This window comes from Diabrotica undecimpunctata, chromosome 9, assembly GCF_040954645.1.
Source record: "Diabrotica undecimpunctata isolate CICGRU chromosome 9, icDiaUnde3, whole genome shotgun sequence".
NCBI lineage: Eukaryota > Metazoa > Arthropoda > Insecta > Coleoptera > Chrysomelidae > Diabrotica > Diabrotica undecimpunctata.
The window spans coordinates 85,852,555-85,872,283 of record NC_092811.1 but is presented as its reverse complement, the minus strand read 5'-3'; the positions used below and the strand labels follow the sequence as shown (position 1 = coordinate 85,872,283).

Sequence of the window (19,729 nt, the reverse complement as noted above, 5' to 3'; positions counted from 1 at the left end):
GCAACATATGGAACAAAGTCCGTAGAATAAAAGGTACAAAATACTTTCGAGGTATAGATACTCTATCATATAATAACCAAATGCATTCAAACAAAGAAGATATTCCAGAAATACTAGCAGATATATACGAACTTAATTCTAGTGATTCTAATTACAGCCTATCCTTTCTAGAGCACAAAAAACTAACGGAGTCTTCAAATATACAAATCACAGAGAGTGGCAATCCAATAAACAAACCAGTAAGTCTTCAAGAATTAGAATTTTGTTTAAGTGCTAAAAATTCGAGTCCAGGACCTGATGATATCCACCCTCTTTTCTTACGAAATCTTCCTCTGAATGCAAAGCTAATATTAGTTGATATTTTTAATAATATTTTTATTCATCATGACTTTCCTGATCTATGGTCGCAAGCAACTATAATTCCAATCCTTAAATATAATAAACCAAAAGACGATCCAAATTCCTATCGTCCAATATCACTTACGTGTTGTACCTGCAAACTTTTAGAAAAAATCCTTAATTATCGTCTTAAATGGTACCTCGAAAACAATAACCTAATAAGTATCAGACAAAGTGGATTTCGTACGGGTAGATCCACAACAGACAATCTAATAACACTTGAATCAAGTATACATGAATCCTTTCTGCACAACCAAAAACTTATTGCCGTGTTTTTTGACATAAGAAAAGCGTTTGACACAACATGGAGACATCTTATACTAAAAACACTTCAAGAATGGGATGTTCAAGGGCACATGTTGTCTTTTATTAAAAATTTTCTAGAAACACGAACTTTTCGAGTCAGAACCAATGGATTTACATCCTCCAGACGAGTACTTCAAAACGGCACTCCACAAGGATCTACTCTAAGTCCTACTCTTTTTCTAGTTGAAATAAATAGTATTATACATCAAATAAAACTACCTGTATTTACTAGCCTATATGCAGATGACTTAGTCATTTATCTAAGAACAAACAATGTAACTCTGGGAACACATATACTGCAAACTACCTTACACACAATTGAAAGCTGGTCGCAAAACACGGGTTTTATATTCTCTAGTGAAAAGACACGTTATTTAATTTTTAGCAAAAGAAAAAATTATCCTAATGTTCAATTAACACTAAATGGAGTTGTCTTGAAACAAGCAGAAGAAATAAATTTCTTAGGACTTTCTTTTGAACGTAACTTAAGCTGGGAAACCCACATCACCAATCTGCAACGTTCTTGCCAATCCAGAATTAATCTACTAAAGATGCTGTCAAATACCTCTTGGGGGGCAGATACAACAACCTTACTTACTCTATATAGATCACTAATACGAAGTAAACTAGACTACGGCTGTTTATGCTACGATACTGCTAACAAAACATCTTTAAAAAAACTTGACTACATTCAAAATATGTGCTTAAGATTAGTTTTAGGTGCCACAAGAACTAGTCCAGTAAGTAGCTTACAAGTTTTGGCTAATGAACTGTCCTTAAGCCAACGAAGGCAACTCCTATCACTAAATTACGTTGCCAGAATTTCAGCAAACAACAGCAACGTAACCTACTCAACAATACTTTGCAGAACAAATATAACGTCCGATCTTTACAGAAACATTGCAATAAAAAAACTACCATTTCCCGAACGAATAAAACGTATTGGTCTTAATTTAGAACAGTTCAGTCTTACTATGCCTATTCATGTAAATGTTCCTCCTTGGATGATTAAACATCCAAAAATAGACACGTCTCTGAAAGAACTCCCGAAACATTCCACACATCCTTTCCTTATACAGCAAGCTTATAAAAATGTAATATCCAAATACCCAACAACCCATCACATCTTCACTGATGCTTCCAAATGTCATGAAGGACATGCTGCAGCCTACATCTACGAAAACGTCAACTCTACCATACGAATCCCAACAAATTGTTGTATATATACCGGAGAACTTACGGCAATTCATCAGGCCGTGAAAAAATGTTGTTCTATCAATGAAAGCAAATTTGTTATTATCACCGATTCAATGAGCGCATTACTTGGAATAAAACAGCTATATACAACTCACGCCATACTTCTCAAGATCAAAGAAGAGTTATCTTATCTACAGACTCAACAAAAAGATATTTCCTTTATCTGGGTACCTTCCCATATGGGAATAAGTGGTAATGAGGAAGTGGACTCTCTGGCAAGCAATGCAACCACCGACCAAAGTATTGCTATCATAAATCAAATGCCTTGGACTGATCACAAAGTAAATATCAAAGCCCACGTATACAGAGCGTGGCAAACTACTTGGGATCACACTGCTAATAAACTCAAAGAATGTCTAAGTCAAGTAGGAACCAAACTCATCTTACCAAATAATAGAAAAGACCAAGTCATCATTAACCGACTCCGAATAGGACATACTTTCCTTACACACAAGCATATCTTCAACCAGGAGGCTGCTCCGTTGTGTACCAAGTGCAATAGTCAGTTGTCAGTGAAACATATAATTGTTGAGTGTCCAGTGTACCAGAACGAAAGAATCGCGTGTGCCCTTAGTGATAATTTAAAAAGTATACTAACGTCAAATTTACAGTCTTTATTAAGTTATCTTAAAATGACTAAACTATATACCAGATTGTAAAAAATATTTTTTTTTATGCAACAATATGTATCTTACTGTTTGTGTATGTCCCCCCGCTAATAACCCTTAGTGGTTGATGCGGGTATATTTGTTTAAATAAAAAAAAAAAATTCTCTGTGTGCGCTTTCTTTAACTGGCGTAATATTCAATTCTCTACACCAGGACACATGAAAAACTGTATACAGTCCTGTAATTGTCATATCGCAATTTAGATATTCCTTCTTTTTATTTTAGGCTCCGCTGTAGGGACTTTGGTATTTAGGAATATATTTAATATAAACTACTACCAATTGAATATGGTCCTATGAAAGTGTAACAGGAATAGGAACCATAGCCCTGTTTGACACTTTTGAAGACCATGAACGCTTAGGAGTTCAGTCTGGCATACTTTAATCTCTTCATCTCCTACATTAACCCAATATTCAGCAGTATATTTTCTAGAAATGCTACTTTTCTGTTTTTACCTTGTACGTTCTATTTTTATTGTTTACTCTGATATTCCCAAAGAGATACCTGCTTTGAAGGTCGAATGAGCTTAACTCCGCATAGGTATCGGTTCCTGTAATTCATCCTAGAATACAAAAAAATAACTATATTAGACTCCAGAATTTGTGAATAATCCAAAACTTTTATATCGGTAACTCGATAAGCCACATGATAAATATTTCCATATAATATAAATGAAATATATTTTTACCTGTAGTCTTTGTCTGCTACATTGTCATCATTTTCCTTAATAAAAGTTACATTTAATCTGCTGTTTTTGCTTAAAACTTTCCATATAATAAATTTCTACTGTCCAGACACCAGAAAATTTTAGCCAAGAAGGGACTGAAACAAGTGAGATTTGCTACCAGTTGTTGGGAAAGGGCAGAAATATTACAGTGGTGTGTGCTTTTAGCGCAACCGGAATTTATGTACCCCACGTGTTTGTTTTTGTGAGGAAAAGAATTAATGTGCAATTTAAAAAAAGGGGTCTACTTGAAGCTATTTAAGTAATCATCCGCATAAAAAACAAGACCTTTTGAAGTTGCAGAGCTTTTTAATAACGCGTTTATTATTATAGCTACTCCAGAATAATATATGAAAGGTTTTCAAGATACAGGAATATTTTCTTATAATCCTTATATTTTAGCCAAGAAGACTATGAGCCAGCTCGTATCAGAGCGCCAATGGCACAATATAATCTTATTACTGACGTCCCTATAACCAATGAACGTCAGGAACCACCAACAAAAGAATTAACTTCAGCTCCTCAACCACAGCGTACCGGCAACGTTAAGCAATAGTAAGCCCATTGGAATCCCTTCAACAGTCAGGTATTGAAAAGTAATTCCACGAAATTTTACCGCTGCCAGGATCATCAACATCCAAAGCTGGTGGGAGCAAGAAGACAACCACAAAACAGCAGTCGCAAATAATTACCTCACCCCATTGAAAATCTTTCTGATAAAATATTATTAGCTTAACAAAAAAAAAGAGCTTAACAGGGCTATAAAAGAAAGTTTTTTTCTGACGACATAATTGGCGCTCAAGAAGAAGTTGTTGATAGGAGAGTGAAGTTACCTTGGGAAAAGACAAATAAGAAAACTTATGGGGAAATAACTTTGGAAGATTAGGACAATGATGATGAATATGAGGACAAAGATGGGAATGAGACTGACATTGTGTTTAATAAGCGGGGAGTTAAGGTGTAATTCGTGCAAGAATTAGGTTCGTAAGACGTGTATTGACAACGAAAGCAAAATATTATATATATATATATATATATATATATATATATATATATATATATATATATATATATATATATGTATATATATATATATATGTATATAATATATATATTATGTATATATATATATGCATATATATATATATATATATATATATATATATATATATATATATATATGTATGTATATATATATATGCATATATATATATATATATATATATATATATATATATATATATATATATATATATATATATATTGTTATGATGTGTTTTTTGTTTGAATGATGAGCAATGAGTATTTTTAATAATATAGGTTTTTTATCGCGGTTCTCAAAGAATTAGTTTGTAAGTACTTTTTTAAATTATCTTTATTATAACTATTATGGAACACACATATATATCTAACCTAGCCAATGTAAATTTAAAATAATCTATCTTTAAATTGATACTCTTATAAAACTAATTAAATTCTATAGACAATCTAAAATTTAAACAAAACTATCTTCAAAATTGAAATTGTTATGACACTAACTAAATTATATTAACAAAATGTTGTACCTTTCTTTCACTGAATGCCTAAATGAACTGTTTTCCACTATATAGATTCTAATCATCACTGAATGTCTTCGTACTTCGGTTATCCTTGTTTTTGTGAAATTACTTTTTCCAATTATCAGCTTCTACCAATTTAAGATATAGTTTTCTTCACCAGCATTTATACACCACCAACCAAACCAGTAAACAGCATTTATATTTATTCTTCTTTTCAATATACCAATATCCAATTATTATAAGTTGATTTATACTAATCTCCAAACATAATATAATTTTAATTCCTTCCAATGTCCATCCAATATTCTTCTAATATACTTTTATAATCTTCAATAATTATTTGTGTATAATTATAAATGTGCATTAAATATATGCATAATTTTTAATCTTCATTTAACTCACTATATTAAACAATTGGACTATCTCCAACTAACTTTCATATTTCTTATTAAACTGCTTGACTGACTTACTAAAACTGTGAACAATTGACTTCACTAACTAATCTACTAACTTTCATAATAAACTGCTTGACTTCTGACTAAAAACTCCTTCTTGAATCCAAATCACGGGTATTTATATCTTTTTGGATATTCTAGAACCATCTGGTAAGAGATCATGTTCCATTCGTTCTATTAACTTCTATATAGATGTTCTCGAAAAAAATATCTGTTCGATCCACCGCCATAATCATTATTCCAGAATGTTCGACCGTAAACAATGGTCATACTCTGCACTCTGGAGAATTCGTTAATGTTCCATTAATAATTTTGTTGACATTTAGGCTTTTCAGATCAGAATAAACATTCAAATTAGTAACTAACACTCTAATTTAATAAAATCCACATTTCAAACAATATATTATTATAACCCCACTTTATATTCCCTATAATTCTTAATTTCTATCTGTCAATTACTTACTGTATAGTTGGTTGCCTAGGCACATGGCTCACTTAACTATATTTACAACATTAAAATACAACTTTTTACACTTATTATATGCTAATTTATTAAAAATGCCCTCACATAAATATATTTTTATTAAATTCTCTAATATATAACTTCTTAAAATAATCAAATACTTTTTTATATCTAATATTATGTAGTATATAACTTATAAATTATTTTCTATAAACCCCAATTGTCACAATACCCCAAAATAATATTTAAAATAAATAATTTACTTATTATTTTTTTTAAATATTAATTTTCTCATACCTTATTAAATTTAATAAATCAATTTTTTTTTTATTTAAAATGTGTTAAATACATCCCTGTTCACTGTCTATATCAAAGCAGAGAACAACGGAGCACAGTTCGGCTATTCTATGGTCAAACTGTCATGTCAAATGGGGCAATGGATGTGATATCAGAGAATAAAATATAACCTTAATTAAAAATATAATCGATATGGTGTTCTGTTTGTTTATAGACAAAATCTAGGAATTATTTCCATTCAAAATAACTTTCATCAATATAAATTGGTAAGTTTTTTTTCACTTTATTATATTAGAAAGACATTTTTATAGCAATTATAGTATCAATTTTGTGTCTAACCCCAAATTATGATTTTTAGGGTACAAATTAATTTCCATATATACAAAATTCAACAAGTATGATGTCAAATTGATTCAAAATAATGAAATCTACCATCTATTTAACAAATCAAGTCTATTGAATAAAATGGATATATCAGTAAGCTGTTAGTATTTTTATAATTAGTGTTAAGTTTATAACCTAGATATATGACTTCTTTTTGAAAAAATGTACATTTTTCTTGATTTATTTTAAGTCCAACTTTATCTAATCTATTTATTATAATTTTTAGGTGTTTCTCATGATCTTCAGCCGTTTTAGAAAAAATTAATATATCAACAATGTAGTGAATTACAAAATGTTCATATTGATCCAAAATATCATGAAGACATCTACATAGAGCACTGCAAGATGATTGAAGTCCAAATGGTACTACTTTGAATTGATATACTACTCCATCTATCTGAAATCCTGTATACTGTCTACTTTTTCTTTCTAGAGGTATAAACCAAAAGCTATGCTGTAAATCAATTTTAGTGAAAAATGACATTCCTGTAATTCTTCCTAGTATTCCATCTATACTCATTGGTGCTTCAAATTGCTTTTCAGTGATCTTGTTAATATTCCTTGCATCCAAACATAACCTGATTTCACCTGATCTTTTTCGTACTACTACTATGGGGTTAATAAAACGTGTATCTGCCTTCTCAATGATTCCATCTTCTAACATATTATTAATTGTTTTGTTTACTTCTTCTCTGTATTTATATGGTATTGGGTATGATTTTGTTTTAAAATCTTTTTCTTCTTTAACTTTTATACTATGGATATAATTTTGTGCAATTCTATTTTCTTTATTGACAAGTCCCTTGTGTTGCTGCAATATGAAAATGACTATTGATTTATATTCTTCAGGGCAATTTAAAACTTTTATCATATCTTCTTCTTTACAAATAAAATTATTCTTCATTATGTACTCATTATTCCTTGCTTCCAATTTTACGCACTCCGCCTCGTAGGCATCCATCTGCTTAAAATTTCCATTCCTTAAATATTCACTACAATAATTATTCTTTACATTCTTTTGGGACATTTCCCTATCATCAAAATACATTTCTTCTTCATAAACATCATTATTTTCTTTTAATAATATCCTATCAACTCTTATTCCTTCTTCCACCTCATCTTTCTGCATAAATTTAATTATTTGCCCTTCCAAAGTTACCATTTTTTCTTCAAAATCTATCTTTACTTTCTTCTTTTCCAATTCATCATTTCCCAATAATATATCAACACATAAATCCTTGACAATAAATCCTTGCATATTAATTTCTTTATTAAGAATATTAATTTTAAAATTGGCTAGTTTATCAATTTCACCCAACTTCTTATTATTTGCACCAACAATTTTAATTTTTGGAATCTTTATTATATCTGATAATTTTAATGTTTTAAAAATAAAATTCTCCGAGACTAAAGTACTTTCTGAACCAGTATCTATCATAATCTTAATCATTTTATTTTTGGCCAAAGCATGTATATAAATTAAATTAATAGATTCAATAATTTTCTCTTCATCTAAAGAAATAAATTCAGAAGGTTTTTCATAATAGCAATGGCCTAACTTGTAATTCAGAAAATTTACTGCACAAAATTTTGATTATTAGAATTGTCAGATTGTATCTGACCACTTGGATCTGATGTCCTATGTCTTTCCCTACTATGACTTCTACTCACATTTTCCTGACTTGTACTACTTCGTTCCCTGTCTTCGCAGCTTCTATTCCTTCGAACACAATTTACCTGTCTGTTATAGTTAGGTCGCTCTGTATTTTTTCTATTGTTAAAATCTTGTCTATTATTATTAGTACTGTTATTAAAATGTTGTCTATTATAATTAGTATTATTATTAAAATTTTGTCTATTATAACTAGTATTATTATTAAAGTTCTGTCTATTTGGATTACTGTTATTATTATTAAAATTTTGTAAACTATCACCATACCTAGTATTATTGTTATATGATTGTCTATATTGTTGATTATCATTTTTATTATATTGAAAGTTATTATTGTTTTTTCTGTTGTTATTATTATTTGTCATATTGCCTCTTTGTATTCTTTGAATAAAATTAATAAAACTATCTATTGTTTGAATATTTTGTACAGTTACGGTTTGCACAACATCAGCATCAAAATGTCTAGATACATTTAAGACTGTTTCATCCTCTCTAAGTGGTGGTTCTAAATATTTTGCAACTGTTATCAATTTCAATGCATAATCTACCATATTTGATTTTAAATTTTGATTATACTTTCCAAAATATAGAATTTCTCTAAACTTGGCTTGCTCTAATTCACCCCAATAATAATTTAAAAATTTATTTTCAAATGTTTGAAAATTATCTAAATCATTCTCAATACTAGCAAACCAAGTTGCTGCATTGTCATTTAATGTCATTCTAATATAATCTTTAATATCATTAATATTATTCACCAATCTTAATTTATGTTTTAAACTATTTATGTATACTCTAGGATGCAAATTTTTTATATTACCAGAGAATTTAATCCCAGTCTCATTTGTTAAATTTAAGTAAGGTCTCCCTATGTCTCTCATTTGTGAAATATCATCTATTCTCTGTTCCACATTTCTTATTTGATTACTATTTATTTGGATATTTTGTTGTATATCGTCTAATTTTTCTTCTGTGTTTCTCCTGTCTTCGTTAATTTGTACTTCTAAGTTACATTTCTGTAACTCTATTTTCTGTTCTATATCTATCTTATTATCTTGAATAATCCTCTTTACTTCTGTCCTCTCATTTTCTATCCTTTTCTTGTAGTCATTCCGTATAATTTTTATTTCATTTGCTACTTTTTTCTCTGCAGCTTCAAGTTTTTTATCCATTTGTTTTTCTATTTGCTTTACAATTTTATTATTATTATCTTCTATTTTCTTTTCTAATTTTCTATAATTCTCTTCCATTTTTTTCATGTTCTCTTCCATTTTTTTCTTATTCTCTTCCATTTTCTTCGTATTCTCTTCCATTTTCTGTTCCATTTTTTTTATGTCTTCTTTGACTTCTTTTGAATTCTCTTCTATTGTCTTGTTCATCTGCATCATTAATGACATCAAAGCTGCCATATTGACATTTTCCTCTCTTTCTGGATTCATTTCTGCAGTATCTTGTGGAACTTGAACTAAACTCTCCTCTTGTATAGGTTGTGTTTCTACTTCCACATCTTCTTCATTCTTTTTGCTTCTTGTACCTTTCTTTCCTTGAGACATTCTGAGACTTTACTTGTTCAAATATAATTAAAATTAAAATCTATACTTTTTCTTTCTACTGATAATTAATTTAATTATATGAGAGCACTTATCTTCCCAAACTAATTCTTTTAAATAGAGAGCCACCGCGTTGGGTGCCAAATTGTTATGATGTGTTTTTTGTTTGAATGATGAGCAATGAGTAGTTTTAATAAAATAGGTTTTTTATCGCGGTTCTCAAAGAATTAGTTTGTAAGTACTTTTTTAAATTATCTTTATTATAACTATTATGGAACACACATATATATCTAACCTAGCCAATGTAAATTTAAAATAAACTATCTTTAAATTGATACTCTTATAAAACTAATTAAATTCTATAGACAATCTAAAATTTAAACAAAACTATCTTCAAAATTGAAATTGTTATGACACTAACTAAATTATATTAACAAAATTTTGTACCTTTCTTTCACTGAATGCCTAAATGAACTGTTTTCCACTATATAGATTCTAATCATCACTGAATGTCTTCGTACTTCGGTTATCCTTGTTTTTGTGAAATTACTTTTTCCAATTATCAGCTTCTACCAATTTAAGATATAGTTTTCTTCACCAGCATTTATACACCACCAACCAAACCAGTAAACAGCATTTATATTTATTCTTCTTTTCAATATACCAATATCCAATTATTATAAGTTGATTTATACTAATCTCCAAACATAATATAATTTTAATTCCTTCCAATGTCCATCCAATATTCTTCTAATATACTTTTATAATCTTCAATAATTATTTGTGTATAATTATAAATGTGCATTAAATATATGCATAATTTTTAATCTTCATTTAACTCACTATATTAAACAATTGGACTATCTCCAACTAACTTTCATATTTCTTATTAAACTGCTTGACTGACTTACTAAAACTGTGAACAATTGACTTCACTAACTAATCTACTAACTTTCATAATAAACTGCTTGACTTCTGACTAAAAACTCCTTCTTGAATCCAAATCACGGGTATTTATATCTTTTTGGATATTCTAGAACCATCTGGTAAGAGATCATGTTCCATTCGTTCTATTAACTTCTATATAGATGTTCTCGAAAAAACTATCTGTTCGATCCACCGCCATAATCATTATTCCAGAATGTTCGACCGTAAACAATGGTCATACTCTGCACTCTGGAGAATTCGTTAATGTTCCATTGATAATTTTGTTGACATTTAGGCTTTTCAGATCAGAATAAACATTCAAATTAGTAACTAACACTCTAATTTAATAAAATCCACATTTCAAACAATATATTATTATAACCCCACTTTATATTCCCTATAATTCTTAATTTCTATCTGTCAATTACTTACTGTATAGTTGGTTGCCTAGGCACATGGCTCACTTAACTATATTTACAACATTAAAATACAACTTTTTACACTTATTATATGCTAATTTATTAAAAATGCCCTCACATAAATATATTTTTATTAAATTCTCTAATATATAACTTCTTAAAATAATCAAATACTTTTTTATATCTAATATTATGTAGTATATAACTTATAAATTATTTTCTATAAACCCCAATTGTCACAATATATATATATATATATATATATATATATATATATATATATATATATATATATATATTGGTGCAGATATATATTGTAAACGATATATCGATGTATCAATACATGCCGGTGGTGGCAGGTGAGTGCTGTTCTTTAGATTTTACTGCAAGCTTTACACAGATTTTGTATTTGTTGACCTAAAAAGTTCGATGTGTACTCATAATGATGCCACATATTCACCAATATACTAGCAAATGCTCTCGCCAGCACAATTTTAATTTCGCAACAAGATCAATTTATAAATCTCTTTTGCACAACATTAGTTACAACAATATATGTAAATAAACTGTTTTTGCATTTATTAAGTAATTACTTTACTCCAATTAAACCTTACTTTTAGGAAATTCGCACTAGTCTATTCACCGTCCAACCCTCAAATAGACCAAGTGATGAATTATTTTCGACTCGCTTTCAAAAACGTTGTGGCCTTGGAGAGCTCCCAGGAGCTAGAAAAATATTTCATAACAAATTCGTCCAACACTACATTCGCTGGTATACAGTTTGATGATTCTTATAAGACCTTACACAGTTTAGATGACGTTAAGCACCTACAAGTATCTATAAGGTATGTATTTTTATAAAATATAAATATAAATATAAATTATGTATATATATATATATATATATATATACACTCTTGGCCAAAATTAACCGGCCACCTTAAAAATGGGTAATTTTTGATTTCTTATCTTTTGATATCTCCTAAACGTGTTGTCCGATTTAAGTGATTATTTTAATATGTTATAGCCTTATTCCTTGACAATATCTTTATAATAATATTGTTGCTAAACAGGTAAATTTTCATTGTATACCGGGTGTACAAATTAAACTGTGTTTTTTTCTTTTCCTTTGCATCACCCTGTGGAATATTCTAGCATTTGTAGAATACTGAAATTAAATCGTAACTATAGCCTCATACTTTCTCAACATTTTGTTTTTGGTTAATTGGCTTATGTTGGATAATACAAAAGTTAGGTGCTTTAACAACTAGACATGTTTTTTATCAATTTTTATCTCCTCGGAAGAGAAAAATAATTTTTTTTGAAAAAAAGTCATTTGTTAAAGTAAAAATCCAAACAATCAAATCTTCGAAGAAAATTCAAATTAACAATATTTGGGAAGTCAAAGTCTAATTGGAAAAAAAATAGTTATCAATAATGGGTGTTGCCGCCTCTAGCCCTTAGGACCTCTTGGAACTGGTTTGGCAATCCATTCATGATATCCTGGATATCTGATTGGGGGATATTGTGCCACTCCTCTACCGCAGCCGTCTTCAGCTCTTTAAATGATGCTCTTGCTCTTACCTGTCTTTTGAGGTTGTCCCAGATATGCTCAATTGGGTTAATATCAGGACTGTGTGCTGGCCATGATAGAACTTGAATACCGATCTCATTAAGGTACTCACGGGTAGAACTTGCTGTATGGCAACGTGCATTGTCATGCATTAGTCTGAAGTTATCACCATGACATGGTCTTGGAGAACTTCTTGCACGTATTCTTGGGCATTCACACTGCCTCTACCAAACACAACAATATTAGTACTCGCTTCGTAATAAATACCTCCCCAAATGATTTTTACCCTCCTCGGTAAGCCACTGTTTAGGTTACGTTGGCGTCCATCTGGACTTTTTAGGGCTATTCTGCTCTAATCTGAAAACAGTATATTGCCTTCGAGGATTCCTGTATTTTGGCAAAGGAAAAGAATCATTCAAAACGTGTTTTCTTGGAAATGTGTTCCATAAAATCGAGTACATCTTGCATCAATAAAAAGTCAGACATAGATAAACTGAGCAACATTTATTGTTACTTACTGGAAAAACATCCAAAATAAAATTAATATCTACCTGCACCCGTACCCACACAAATTACAGTTATATGCATAACATGTTGCATACCATTAAGACAGGTTTAAAAATTAAAATCACCTAAGATGGGCCTCTAGTATTTCTTAAAAAGAAATATGATATTAAGTACACCTAATTGCTTTTTAATCATAGGATTTTTTCTTTTTGTTCTCTATGTGCCAGAGTTAAAACACACCAGTAAAAGATGACAACAAAATTTTTACTATTTTTACCTAAATTTTAAAGAATTTTAAAATGTATTTTGTCCACTATTTTATATTTTATGTGTGTGTTATTAATGTTGAGTGTCTATGCGTTTATAAATAATCTCAACGACTAGTAAGTTGCACTGAAGATTCGTGATATTTTATAAATATTTACACTTTTTCTTATTACAGTGTCTTGAAAAAGGAATAAAACCATTCCGAAAGCTAGACAAAAAGTCATAAGAGTGTTTCATTAACATCCCGGCCAATTTTCTGACTGCAACCCTAATAAACTGTGTTGTTTGTATATATATATATATATATATATATATATATATATATATATATATATATATATATACACTGTATGTTTTCTGTATATTTGGCAGGCGAATATTCTTTAGGGTGTCCAATCGATTAATTTCTTTATAATTATAAAAAATCCAGGTTCGGATTAAAAAATATTGCAAAAATATTCCGAGCCTGTACATTAGATCTTTTTAAAATGGATTCGGCACTTAAAAAAATGATGACAAACTAAATTTAGCGGTAACTATACTTTTAATTTTTGGCAAAATGTAGTTTCTGGTAAAATTTTGAATTTGAATCCTAAAATTATGTTCATTGTGAGAGCTCGAATTAAAAAAAATTGAAATGTGACTTTATTTTAATTATTGTCATTGTTTAATCTTAGTTGGTAAAATGTTAACATTTCAGTGTTTTTTTTATGATGTGCGGAAAATGATTTATAAAAAATATTTATTTTTAACTAATGAATCTTAAGTATCTAAAAAATTAAAAGAAAACATCGAAAATGTGCAGAAAAATAACTATTCAAAACTAAAGTACTTATTAAAAATGCACACACTACCAAAAACTTTGTATTTTGAAATATTAGGTCTGAGTAAGCTGCAATACGAAAATTAAAATGAATATGCCTTAATATTTTCAAATTCTATTAACTTAGTGTGCGGTGAAAATGACAGGATCTCTTTGTAGATACCGTAAACCGGGGTTACTTTGCTCCGTTTTTAAAGGTCTCTGAAAATTGTTCAATAAGATGTTAATAAAATCGAGAGATATCTTTATTTACTTAAATACTATATGTAAAGAATACTTTACAAACGTTTTACAAACAGTTATTACAAACGTTTTTTTCTTCCCAAAAAAACATGCAGCGCTGATTGGCTTAAAATCCATAATAAAAAATAGTTTTCTTTGAAAATCTGCAACAAAAAAAACTAAAGTACCTATATATTCAATGTAAAGCCAAAATATTGTACAACAATAGTTTTAACTTACTTTTATGTTGCAATATTTATTCACTTTCAATCAGCATGTACGCTATGTATCAGCTACAGCTGTTTACTTTCGGCCATAATAAAATAAAATTTTTCTTCTTCTTCTTCGTGCGACTAGGATTACTCCTGTTTGTCTGCCTCTTATTCTGTTTCAGTTGTTGTTGACTGTACATTATCTTTCCACCTTTTTGGCGGCTTTTAAACGGGTCTTCTGCTATACGGCTTGTTGTTTTTACAGATATTCGCTAATCTATCTGGTCCCATTCGGTTTACATGTTCGTTCCAGTTTTTTTTTTCTTGCTTTTATATATATATATTTAGGGATTCTACAGTATTCACTGCCTTCCCTCGCTCAACCGTTTCCATCTCTCTCTGTTGTTCCATTCTCCATCGTTTAGTCCTCTCTTACTCATGGCGTCGTCTACTTCGTTCCTCCAGGATTTTCGGGGTCGTCCTCTTTTCCTCCTTCCTATGGGGCTCCATTCGGTTATTCTTTTTATCCATCTGCTGTCGCTAGCTCTTCTTACATGTCCATACCACTTTAGTCTTTTTTGTTCTATATATGTTAGTATGTCTGTTTCTATTGATGTTCTTTGCTTTATTCTATTGATGATCTTGCTTTTATCCACCTGTTAATATTTTGAATTTTGCATTGTTCGCGTATACTTCTTTTGGTTTGTCTGTCTCTTAATGATATACCCGCTATTGATTTTAATACATTTATTTCGATATTGTTGATTTGTTGTTTCGTCTTTCTTGTATCGGTCCTTGTCTCCGCTGCATATGTTAGGATTGGTCTTACTGTTGTCTTGTATACTTTCAGTTTGCTTTCCGCGGTCAGATATTTGTTTCTCCATATGGTTTCTCGGAGGCAACCACTTACTCTTGCCGCTTTTGATGCTTGCCTTTTGGTCTCTGTTCTTATATACTGTCACTAGTGATCTCTACTCCTAGGTAATTGAATTTCATTACTTGTTCTACAATTTTGCCGTTTATTTCTAGTTTGCATCTACGCGGCTCTTTACTGATCACTATACATTTAGTTTTTTCCACTGATATTCTCATATTAAGTTTGCTGTGATATTGAAGGTGTGGAGCTGCCTTTGTAGGTCATCTTCGTCATCAGCAATTAGTACAGCATCATCGGCATAGCATAGTATCGTGATTTTATGCGCTTCCATGTGGTATCCGTGTCGTTTTCTTACTTCGTGAATTATTTGATTCATCACCATATTGAACAACAATGGATTGAGCGAGTCTCCTTGGCGGATTCCTACTTTTAGTTCCATGCATTCTGTTTTCCCTTTTGGCATTATAACCTGTTGTTCTTGTTAATTTCATTAATTGTCCTTATTATCTAATGGTCTATTTGTTCAGCTTGTTATAAATTTAAGATGTCATTTCGCTTCACCCTGTCAAAAGTACTTTTTAAATCTACAAATCACATGTATTCTGGTTTTCTATATTCAATAGACATCTCTATTATTTGTCTGATAATAAAAATTGCGTCTATTGTGCTGCGGTCCTTCCGGAAGCCTTGTTGTTCATCTGCCATGTTCGCCATTTCCTCGATTTTATTTTTTATGACTGCCGTTAACAATTTTAATGTCGCTTAAAATTTCTCAAACCTTGTAATAGATGGTGCTGCCAGACTTAACAATAATAAAAGAGGTTGTAGTTTAAAGGCAACCTTTCTAGATAGGGTATGTAAAGCACTATGTTATTGAAGTTATCGTTCAAAGTTGATGTAGCAACAAAGCTAGAGGACCAGATACAGGGTTAAGCACACATTTCGTTTAATTTTCCTTATCCCACAAAATAAATAAAAAAACTCAAAATATTTTTAGAGTTTATTGCAAAAAATTGAAATATTTTTTGAATTATTTTAATAAGTTAAAAAAAAGTACCTCATAAAATGTAACTAGATGTGCCTTACAAAAACGTAAAACCTAGGAAGGCAAATATTCAATAAAAAACACTGTATCGTAAGGTTTTAGAAACAATTATATGTATATTGAAAATAGTGTGGTACCAAAAATGTATACCTGCATATTTAGGAGGTTTGATAGATCCAAAAACATTGGACCAAGAGTACGTAAGTTGATCTTTCTTTTGAGGCCACTTCCACATTTTTAGCGATTTCTGCATTGAACCAATTGTAACTTCATCAGTATCAAAGGAAACAATTTGTCCAGGATAGAACTATCTTTCAAAAGAAAAGACCACAACACATTCGACTTCTCTTACAACCTTATCAAAATGAAAACCATTTGTTTGATAGCATTTGTCTTCTACAAAATTTATGAACTCTCTTTCTTTCCCTTTCTCTTTTTCAAGTTTATCTAGGTTACCATCATCTGATGAATCATCATTTATATTAAGTGTGTCCTCTGCTCTAAAAGTAGAGTAGCTGCTAGTCTTCAACTGTAGTGGAGGTCGTAGGTTCCTCAATTGATTCAACAACACACACACTTTTTCTAAGAGAAATGTTGATTTTCTTCTTGTGATTATTTGTATTTTTATTTGACAAAGATTTTCTTGGTTTAAGTATTTGAAGAAAGGGAGAAAAATTATTTTGGAAAGTCTTAGCTTTCCTACCACATCTGTCCAAATAATCCTTAATAGTATGACTTAATTCTGTTGTATCTACAGGAAAGCCAAACTGTCCAGAAGCAACAATACACTAAACACAATCTTCTTCTTCTCGTAAAAAAAATATGGGTTGTTTTCCAGGTTTCCTTAGGTATCTTCTTTGAAATTTGTTTAAAATTGTTCTTCGTGATATGTTTCCTTCTCCAAACCATCTAAAAAACAACCACAGCCAGAGCGGCAATAAGCTAACTCAGGTAGAAAAAGCAAATTAAGACTAAAAACGAAAGTAAGACTGATTAACAACATCATACTTCCAATAATAATATAATAATAGCCTCAGAGAAGCGGTAAATATACCCCGATACGTTTATGAACATTGCCTGTTTAGAGAACTGAAACAAGTAAGGGTGATAGACAAGATGGAAGAAAAAGCCAGAACAAAGTTTGCTGAGCTAGAGAACCACCCAAGCCCGATACTGCGAGAGATAATAAGATATGATGCGTTCCATCGATGGAAGCAGAAAAGACCAAAACAGCAAATCCTGGCCAACATATTAAATCTAGAAAATCGTAGCTCTATCAATAAAAGACAACCCAGCACATAGCACTGACAATTCTAATAATAACTAATGATATTACTTTTCAGACATATCTCAAAAAAAAATTAAAAAACTTAAAAAACGGCTTATGCCACGAAAATAATTACGAAACTACTAACAAAAAGTCGAAAGCCATAAAAAAATTAACAAAAAATCCTAAACTCGGGCACGAGAGGCCCACATCCCCGATCGCCGAGACTTCGGGCCCGAGCAAGCAAAGTCACCAGAGATAGCAGGAAAAGAGGCTAACCTTGATTGGGATAGGATATCGTGTTGGAGTTCTTGTACCTAGGACTTCCACACACGACAAGCACTTTGCTGAATGCATTAGACTGCTATAGGGGGAAAAGGGATGGGATGGAGCATTGGGGCGCGGTGGAGTGATTCCTGAGTACAATAGTTAATCCTTCTCGCCCTAATGAATTGTAACACCCGAATGTCATTCTTAAGGGGTGTACAAGTCTCACAGGCTGGGTTAAATTAAATTTCTTGCTTAGTAGGCAGTACCTCATAAACCTATTTTATATGTTTTTAATTTTTAGTTTCAATAAGAGTTGTTTGGTAAACAAATGGGTCAAACTTGTTTTTTTTTAACCTATTCTCTATACTTCCATTGTTGGATGTAGGTCTCCCCCAGTTCTCTCCATCTTTCCCTATCTTGAGCTGTTCTCTGCCATGTCTGACCTCCTTGTTTCCTGATGTCATCTTTCCACCTCATCTGTGGTCTGCCTCTTGATCTCTTTGCATTGTATGGACGCCACTTTCCGATGGCATTGTTCCATCGTCCGTCTTGGAGACGTTCATTGTGTTCAGCCCATTTCCATTTCAGTTTTGCTGCTTATTCTATCGCGTCTACTGTCTTTGTTCTGGTTCTGATCCACTGGTTACGTTTTCTATCTTTAAGTGATATACCCAACATTTTTTTGTCTCTCCATCGCTCTTTGTGCCTTCCTTATCCTATCCAAATTGGCCTGTGTAAATGTCCATGTCTGTGCTCCTTAGGTGAGCACCGGTATTATAAAGGAGTTATATACCTACCTTGCTTCTTAAGTATAGAGGGATTGTTTGATTTTTTAGAACGTAAGAAAGTTTGCCGAACGCTGCCCATCCCATTCTTACTCGTCTCGATATTTCGGCTGTTTGATTTTCTCTGTTAGCTCTGATTGCTTGTCCTAGATAGATATACTCATTTACCTGTTCTATTTTTTCTGTTTGTATTTTTATTGCCTCTTGGTTTTCCGTGTTTGTCATTACTTTTGTTTTGTTGAAGTTAATTTTTAGGCCTTTTTACAGTGATTTTTCATGAAGTTCATTCAGCATTAATTCTAGTTCTTGTCATTCCGAGGAGATCAGGAGTATATTATCCGCAAATCTAAGGTGATTTAGGTACTTTCCGTTAATACATATTCCTCTGTTTTCCCAATCTGTTGATTTTATTATATCTTCGAGGGTCAAGGAACACAGTTTAGGTGAAATCATATCGCCTTGTCGGACTCCTCGTTTAACTTTTATATTATCCGTTATTAATTTGTCGTCCAGAATTACGGTCATGGTTGCGTTTTGGTAAATATCATGTATCAGAGCTTCTATATTGACCAGAGCTTCTTCCACCGCCCAGTGTTCAATGCTGTCGAAAGCCTTTTCATAATCTACGAATGCTAAGTACAGCGGAAGGTTGTATTCATTGGTTTCCTTAATTAAGATTTTAAGCGCATGTAGATGGTCGATTGTGCTGTACCCTTTCCTGAATCCGGCCTGTTCCACTGGTTGGTAGTTATCAAGTTTATAGGTTAGTCGGTTGTTTATTATTCTTGTGAAGGTTTTATA

At 31.1% G+C, this 19,729-nt stretch overlaps 1 protein-coding gene across 7 annotated transcripts in view; it reads left to right on the top strand.

Annotated features, from left to right (window-relative positions):
• The window catches only part of LOC140450217 (phospholipid-transporting ATPase ABCA3-like), a 372,486-nt gene that overhangs the window by 221,446 nt on the left and 131,311 nt on the right, over positions 1–19,729 (top strand). For all 7 annotated transcript variants that reach the window (XM_072543710.1, XM_072543706.1, XM_072543707.1 and 4 more), the window contains exon 3: positions 11,701–11,925. In XM_072543710.1, the coding sequence (XP_072399811.1) occupies positions 11,701–11,925 (225 nt within the window). The remainder of the gene's footprint in view (positions 1–11,700; positions 11,926–19,729) is intronic.